General features: G+C 47.9%; 1 protein-coding gene across 5 annotated transcripts in view; it reads right to left on the bottom strand.

Moving 5' to 3' along the window:
* Positions 1-8,738, bottom strand: part of TSC1 (TSC complex subunit 1) — a 46,723-nt gene that overhangs the window by 21,968 nt on the left and 16,017 nt on the right. For all 5 annotated transcript variants that reach the window (XM_077768428.1, XM_077768431.1, XM_077768430.1 and 2 more), the window contains 5 exons: positions 7,992-8,177; positions 5,806-5,909; positions 4,640-4,792; positions 1,930-2,074; positions 185-339 (listed from right to left, as the gene is read on the bottom strand). In XM_077768428.1, coding sequence (XP_077624554.1) covers positions 185-339; positions 1,930-2,074; positions 4,640-4,792; positions 5,806-5,909; positions 7,992-8,097 — 663 coding nt within the window. In that variant the 5' untranslated portion in view covers positions 8,098-8,177. The remainder of the gene's footprint in view (positions 1-184; positions 340-1,929; positions 2,075-4,639; positions 4,793-5,805; positions 5,910-7,991; positions 8,178-8,738) is intronic.

Raw genomic sequence — 8,738 nt, forward strand, 5'->3', positions numbered from 1 at the left:
CCCGGAGTGCTTCCGCTTCCATGAAACGTTCATCGGGACAGGCACGACTACAAAGGCAGAAAGCACACCAGCAGCTGCCCAGGGCTGGGGCCGGGGGGATCGCTGAGCTTCGTTCAAACTCTGTCTACCCCTGAACGCGGAAGCCCCCGCCGTGGGCTGTATCAAATGGGCGCTCTTCACTTACCCTGACCACTTCTTCAAAAGTGTCCAAGTTCTCTTTCATACTGTAGTGAGAGCGCAGAAAGGAGACGAAGTTGCAGGGGTACATTCCATAGAGGCGATGGAAGAGAGCATAAACACTGGCGTGGAGGTGGACAAGATAGACTTCTGTCACGTGGCCTACAGCAGGAAATCACAGATAGGACTCAGCTGGACATGAGGTGACGTGTGCAAAGTGCAGAGCGGGCGCGAGCACATGGCTGCCAGCATGACCCATGGTTGATTTCTGCCACCTCGCTCCAAAGATAGCAAGCGAGTATGTTTTTCTAAAATGCAAATCTGAACACATCAGCACCCCTATTTAAAATCCATCAACGGCTCCCTATGGCCTTCGGATCAACTCCGACCTGCTGAGAGGGGCCCACAGAGGCTCCTACTGATCCACCCCTCCGGGCCTCTGGGTCTCCACCCGACAGTCTGACGACACTGACCTTTCTCATGATAATCACTCTCCCTAAAATTTGTCGTGGGTTTGTTTTTTTTAATTTTAAGTGAACTCTATGCCACACAGGGGGCTCAGACTCACAACTGAGATCAAGAGGCACACACCCCACTGACTGAGCTGGCCAGCAGCCCCTCCCTGAATTGTGTCACGATACTTCTCCACTGCCCTGTTCAGCAGCGCCTGTTGAGAACAGCACCGTCTCGTTCACCCCTTCGCCCCCAGCGCCTGGTATAGAGCGGGGACTCAAATACTGGCGGAACGAATGTGAGAGATCCTTTTGGAATCAGAGTGTAGTCTTGGCTACGCAGATTTGTAACTAGAGTGAAAACCCTATTATCCAGGAACAAGCCTAAGGAGCTGAGAGCGGGAGACACTCAACACCTAGTGCGCCTGGTCTCACGCAGACCCCGTGGAAAACCTCAGGTCCACAAGCTCCTCTCTAACAGCGGGAGACCACTCCCTTCCTCCCAAGAAGAACCTACTGAATAAGCCAGCACCACCTGGGTCCTGCGCGTGTCACCTGATCCCCTACAAGAAGCTACAGTATCTGGTGTCACATGGCTTACACGTTTCCTCTTTTCAACAGGAGTATCTGGCGTGGGGCCCGCCAAAAGATCCCAAGTATCACGTGCTTATAGCTTCGGAATCATTTTGATAGAGCAGGACAACCCGCCAATATGGGAAAACATTCCCCCGTGCTCAGAACGGGACCACCGCCTGGAACGCACCGCATTTTCCTGCTTCCTTCTCCTCGTAAAGGAGACAGGTTCTCAGGACCAGAGGTGTGTGTTTTGTCACAGAAGACCAGCAGGGGCGCCTGGGAGGCTCAGTCGGTTAAATACCTGGCTTCGGCTGGTCATGATGGGTTCGAGCCCTGCGTCGGGCTCCGTGCTGACAGCTAGCTCGGAGCCTGGAGCCTGTTTTAGATTCNGTTCTACAAGTCTAGTCCTGTACCGCCACAATGGACAGAAGGTGTTTTGACAGATGGAAGTTTACCGACAGTTAGGAAGTTTTACATCCTACCAGTTTCTCTGACAACTAATCCTTTCAAGCCAACACAATAAGGAAGGTGTCACCCAATGGTCATGAGGTCATGATTCTTATTCCTGCCTAGCACCCAACGTACTTCCTCAGCTGGCTAGAGACCACCACCCATTCCAGCTAGAAAATTCTACCTGTCCTTCCCTTACAGCTCCTAACCTGTGAAATCGATAACTAAAGCACTCACCTGGCAGGGAGCAACAGGTACATAAGGACACCTTTACCTGGTTTCTTCAGGCACCATGATGAAAGACGACCGAAGATATCAAAGAAATCATGAAGGTGCTGTTTCCCCGACTGCGGAATCATTGGTAGCATGGTTATCAACACTAAGACACCTGTTGTGAGGACGATGACATCGGTGTCCATCTGCAGAAGGGAAGGTCAAGCAGGAAGAAACACCCGTCAGGCCCAGCGCTCGGATCAGCACTATCAACGCTAAATTCTAACGGGATCACAAATTAGGGGTCTCCTCGCAGACTCACTTCCCTATCCCTCTGGTTTGCAGGGAACAATAACTGAATCACGCTTGACCATGATGAGTCTGAGGCCCCTAGATAAACCCATCTGGGAGAGGAACTTCAACTTGACCTGAGGACGCCTAAGCCCTGTAGCCTGAGGACATGGACAGAAGCAGGACAGGCTGCTTTTTAACAGAACAAAAGAACACTAATGCTTTTGTTCATTCAGCCAAAATATTTACTTTCATTAATCAATTTCGAAAACACTATACAAGGGGGCACCTGGGTGGCTCAGTCAGTTAAGCGTCCGACTTTGGCTCAGGTCATGATCTCACGGTTCGTGGGTTCGAGCCCTGCATCGAGCTCTGTGCTGACAGCTAGCTCAGAGCCTGGAGCCAGTTTTGGATTCTGTGTCGCCCTCTCTCTCTGACCCTCCCCTGCTCATGCTGTCTCTCTCTCAGAAATAAATAAAAAACATTAAACAAACAAACAAATAAGAACACCACACTTGTCAAGTACTTCACTACTTTTTAAAATTCTTTTTATCATTTATTCACTTTTGAGAAACAGACTGTGAGCACGGGAGGGGCAGAGAGACACGGAATCCCAAAGCAGGCTCCAGGCTCTGGGCTGTCAGCACAGAGACTGACTCAGAGCTTGAACCATGAACCATGAGATCATGACCTGAGCTGGAGTTGGCACTAAACCAACTGAACCACCCAGGCGCCCCAAGTGTTTCACTATTTTTTAAAGGATTACAGTAGAAATATATAATTTAAGAAGAAATGAGAATACTGCTAACAAGTCTACTTAATGGCTTATCTTCATAGCATTTACAGATCAGCAAATAAAAGAAGACATGCTGACCGCTGACCACGTCTGTAGTTTAAATAGCATGTCAAACAATTTCAGGCTAATTGAAGACACTTAGTACCCAATAGAAAATGAATCAACCCAGAATAGCTACAGTGGCTCACCAGACCCATAATAAATCATGAATGTTTGCCATGTAACTAGAATTCAGATTTAAGAAACAAGATATTAATCAAAAGACTGCCATGCAGGCTAACATGTTCATTATTTCTGTCAAAAAAGGAAATCTAGGAGTCTAGAAATAAAGTCTTAAATAGATTTAGTTTTTACATCAAGCGCTAAGACTTCTGTCATGGCGGGTATCTATCTAACATAAAGAATGTAAAATACTGGTAGTTGAATCGAGAATACATAACCAGCTCCGGTAAAAAGGACGAACCCTAATTTTGTTTACGATAATAGTCTAACAGAGCTTGGGTTAACAGTCTAGGAGTAATTTTAAAGTTCACCCATTTGGAAAAGTTAAGTATTTTACAATCTGAACTAAACTGTGTGCCTCAAAATGGAGTTATATTCTCACCAACTCATTCACAAAAAAAAATAAGTTAACACTGTTTCTATTTTTTTTTTCTTAATGTTCAATGCCTGTTTTTATAATACCCTACCAGGGTGACTCCTTGGGACCCACTGTTAGGGATAATGCAACTTATCCTTGTTGGCAGAGACAAAAATCGATTTGCACGGTGCCAAATCAGGTGACCCAAAGGTACTGCCATCCCAGAACAAATACTACTGGGTATTTTCATGTCTCTGTGACATGAAAATTTTGTTGATAGAAAATAAGTCCAGAAATTAAAACAAATAAAACAAAAAGCCTTGAGTATTTCAGCAAGCCACTGTCAATACTAAAGCCCTGAAGTTCTATTTAGGTTTTGACTCACTGTATAGACAATGCACTGAATTTAGTGCAAAAAGAAGAATGTAATTCAGTAGGCCTTCTCTCAACAAAACCTTAATTACAGCTGCAACTAAATTAGGTTCCCAAATGGTTAAAAAGGGGCGCCTTTTAACTGGCTCAGTCGGTTAAGCATCTGACTTCAGCTCAGGTCATGATCTTATGGTTCATGAGTTCGAGCCCCTCATCGGGCTCTGTGCTGACAGCTCAGAGCCTGGAGCCTGCTTCAGATTCTGTGACTCCCTCTCTTTCTGACCCTCTCCTGCTTGCACTCTGTCCCTCTCTCAAAAATAAACACTAAAAAAATTCTTTTAATAATAAAAGTTAAAAAAAAAAAAAAAAGAGCTGTTGGCCATTTTTCTACTAGCAAAAGGAGAATTTAGAAATAAGGGTTCCCCCAAAGAGAACCCAGATATTTTAACTGAGGGAAGGTTGGACAACAATGGAATCAAAGAGGGTTGGGATAATGCTGTCTTGAACCGATCTGACTGAAGCGTTGCCCCATTTGTTTGGACAGAAGATATGCGACCGTCACCGGGACCCACGAGGACTCACTAAGCACCAACCCTGGACTACGTGACATTCCAGGAAAGCCAAACACTTAAAGTTTCTAAACATCAAAATCTAGCTTGCCTGCTTTAAAGTAACTCAGACTTGCAGCAGCACATTCATAAAGCGTTTCGTCCCAACCCACACACACTGTACCTTGAGACATTTGAGTAAAGAAGGCAAAAGAGGCGCTTGAGACAGCTTGTGCTTCCAGGGCGGCTGCAGCCTGATGACGTGGCCCAGCAACGACAGGGCGGGCAGCCGGGAGGCGGCTCTGCCCACGCAGTCATTCATTTTGTCCAAGAGGTGCTAAAAATGTAAAAGAACAGGGGACACACATCTCAGTAAGGCCAGAAGGAGGCGGGAGGGAATCCTCACGTGACTGTACGGAGGTCACTCACACAAAGGTAGTGATGATTTACTCCAGTCCCTCAAGACTTTGCTCCAACAAATGATTTTTAAAAACCACACTGGCGAACAAAATCCGGTTGCGTGTGGCCTGAGAGAAGGCAGCCAGCTGGCAAGTCCAGTGAAAGGTGGAGCAGACTCCTTCACGGACCCTCTCGTTAAGTACAAAATAAGCCACTTCTCCCAGTAGCCCCTGGGCCCAGGCCTGCGGTAGGTCCGATAGGTTGCTGACACTGGGAGAGATCCTGCTGTGGCCACTTATTGCTGCTGGGGCCCCATCTACATGGTTTGGCCCCAAATATCAGTCAGGTAGTCTAGAAGTTAAAATTCAGCTCAGAAAAACAACTAGACAAAACAAGATCACTGGAAGAGGCACACAGCGGCAAGGCCTCTCAAGTCCAGGGAAGCCGCCAGCACTCAGGAACTCAACGCCTCCCAAAGTACGCAATTATGACCCTCTGTGGGCCGTTCACCACCAACGGACATAAGACACGAAGGAGCCCTCCACGCACCTGGTGCTCGGCCACAGGACTCGTCAATGAGCCCCCTGAGCCATCTGTACCTACAGACTTTCCCATGTTGATAAAGCCTAAAATCCTATTTACGGGATTACTTAAAGGCGTGTGCCTTACAGGTCAAAGCATCACTGCACAAGTACAGCAGCGGGATTACAGGATTTCTTGGAATAGCAAGTTCTTAGAAAACCTATGAAAAATATGCTTTCTTTTGTAAACTTCTCAGGGAAACGGGATCTGCCGATCATTTTCCTACGCAGTTACAACGAGGGAAGAGCCTCATCTGTGGCATGGAGAAGTCGAAGCAGCCCGCTCCCAGACTGCATGGCGCACGTGCACAGAAGCTGGCGTGCTGGCAGAGAAGGGGACCGGGGCGTCCCGTGACATCCCAGCAGGTACCTTATCGTGTGGCTCCTGCAAGGTAGTCAGGATGTGCAATACCGGCTGAGAATCAGTCTCCAGGTAATAATCCACCAAGGTGTTCACGAGCATGGGACCACGGTCTGCCAAAGGAAAGCACAGGCGGTAATCGTTCCTTCCTCTAACGTTCTACACTTACATCAAATGGCTGCCTGGCACAAATTCCAGAAAATGTTTCTTCATATATGCTACCCACAGTTATGCTAAGCGTTCTCATTCTTCCCGCCCCCTGAAATCAATTTGGGTTTACTAGGATAATAGCAAATGTGCCTGCCTAAATATCCATAAAAGCACTGAAATGCTATCTTCTTTTTTTCACTGCTTTTTATAATTATAAAGTTGTAGGGGCACCTGGGTGGCTCAGTCGGTTAAGCATAAGACTCTTGATTTCGGCTCCGGTTCTGACCTCACAGTTCATGAGATTGAGCCATGTCAGGCTCTTCACTGACAGCAAGGAAGCTGCTGGGGATTCTCTCTCCATCTCTCTCTCTATCTCTCTCCCCTCCCCCACTTGTTGATTTTTCTCTCTCTCAAAATAAACAGTAAACATTTAAAAAATAATAAGATACAATAAAATTGTAATCAATCCACGTCCATTGTTAACAACGCAGATTACGTCAAGGACATAAAATGAAAGTCCTCCTCGCCACCAGCCCCCCACCCACTCTTCAGAGTTTGGTACACGTCCTTTCAAACCTTCTCCCACTAGGATAATCACACACGCACACGCGTGCGCACACCCCCACGTCCAGAGTCACCAGTCCGTGTTCGTGTGTGTTTTTCTCACTTAACATGTTGTGGATACCCTCCCAAGGGAGCGCTGCTGACCTACTTCATTCTCCTCACTGACCTCCCGGTGCTCCACGGCACGGCCCAACGTGACACATTTAACCAGGCATCTACTGAAGGATACTTGGTTTTCCAATTTTTCCAAGGCTATAATGAAATATGGACTCTTGTTTGTTTTCAGGGTTTTTTAATGTTTATTTATTTCTGAGAGAGACAGAGCATGAGCAGGGGAGGGGCAAAGAGAGAGAGGGAGACACAGAATCTGAAGCAGGCTCCAGGCTCTGAGCTATCAGCGCAGAGCTCGATGTGGGGCTCGAACTTATGAGCTACGAGATCATGGCCTGGGCCGAAGTCCAGCGCTTAACCGACTGAGCTCCCCAGGTGCCCCCGAAATACAGACTGTTAAGTAGAAAACGTGGTACATGGTTCTTAATTGGTGACAGACACCCCTAAAACGCTGAACACTAATTAATTCTCCTGCCAACAGTGCCCATTTCTGTAATCAGTATTTGCTTTCTGTCACTCTGGTAAGCAAAGAAAGGTACTTATTTAAATTCATATTTCTCTGATTAAAGACAGGGTATGTATTATTTTTTTAAGTTTATTTATTTTGAGAGAGACAGAGACAGTGCAAGCAGGAGAGGAGCAGAGAGAGGGGGAGACAGAAACCCAAGCAGGCTTTGTGCTGCCAGTGCAGAGCCCAACTTGGGGCTCAAACCCACAAAACCGCGAGATCATGGCCTGGGACAAAACTAAGAGTCGGATGCTGAACCACGTGAGCCACCCAGGCATCCCAGGTTACACATTTTTATACTAGAAATCACACCTGTGATTTGTTCTATCTGGCATCTGCTTGACAATGCTCAGGGAGGGGGAATAAGGGAGCGAAGATGAAACGAGAATGGCCAACTCTGAAGCTGGCTCGTGGGGCCATTACGTGATTCTTAATAGGTTTGTATGTATATATGAATATTTCCATAAGTAAGAGCTTAAAGTACATAGAGAGTGGGGCGCCTGGGTGGCTCAAAAGGTTAAGCATCTGACTTCAGCTCGGGTCATGATCTCGCAGCTGATGGCTTCGAGCCCCGCATCGGGCTCTGTGCTGACAGCTCGGAGCCTGGAGGCCGCTTCGGATTCTGTGTCTCCCTCTCTCTCTGCCCCTCCCCCCACTCGCACTCTGTCTCTCTTTCCAAAATAAACATTAAAAAAATTTTTAAGAAAAGCACATAGAGAGTGAATCCACCAATATACGCTCTTCCTCGGTGGTTTTAAAGACCCTCCATAGAAGGTGAAAACCCCAATCAGCAGAGTGCAGTCACCCCGAAGCCAATCTCTCTGGATGAGCAGAGGGGCTAACGTGGACGCGCGCCGCTTACCAGAACTGAGGTTCTCTTTAAATACGGCTGTTACGTCATCCCGCACACTCAGCACAGGGGAGTCCAGCATGGAGAGGAGCTCCCCGATGTTCGCTTGCTGGGCCATTATCTTGCACGGATGTGCTGGGCCGGGTCCGGAGCGTGCACTAACGACCCTGCAGGCCCTTCATGGGCGCCGCTACCAGACTGGGGGAGGAAGAGAAACAGTGTGACAAAACGGCCCCGCTTCCCGCACGAAACATGACTGCAAGGCAGGCACGGGCGTCTGACGCAGGCAAAGTTTGCCCAGAACCCGGCCGATGAGAGCCGCTAGGGCGTGAGACTAACGCCCGCTGACAGATCCGTGCATGGGAGTCGTACGGAAGGCGCCGGCGCGGACGGGAGACGCCGGCACAGCAACTTCATCCCACGACCAAAGCGACGTTTTTCAGTTTTACTCATACTTCTGACTCTACCTTGGGTTTTGGCTAAGACGAGGTTTATGTTTCAAATCATCGATCGAAAAAGCAGGCGAACTATTTTCAGAAAAAGAACTTAAAACCTACCATTTCCCTCCTGACACTCCCATCGAGGTCTAGAAGTCAGTACAGCCTGTTAGGTCCACAGGGCCAGAGACAATACCTCGTTCCAACCGGGGACCTCTTCTCAGTTTTCGTACAAGCCCCTCCCCCTAGACGTCCTTCACACTCAAACACCACTGGTCACAGGGAAAAGGCCACGGGGGGCGGGGGGGGGGGACCTTTTAAA

This window comes from Crocuta crocuta, unplaced genomic scaffold (genome assembly GCF_008692635.1).
Source record: "Crocuta crocuta isolate KB4526 unplaced genomic scaffold, BGI_CrCroc_1.0 scaffold35, whole genome shotgun sequence".
Taxonomy (NCBI): domain Eukaryota; kingdom Metazoa; phylum Chordata; class Mammalia; order Carnivora; family Hyaenidae; genus Crocuta; species Crocuta crocuta.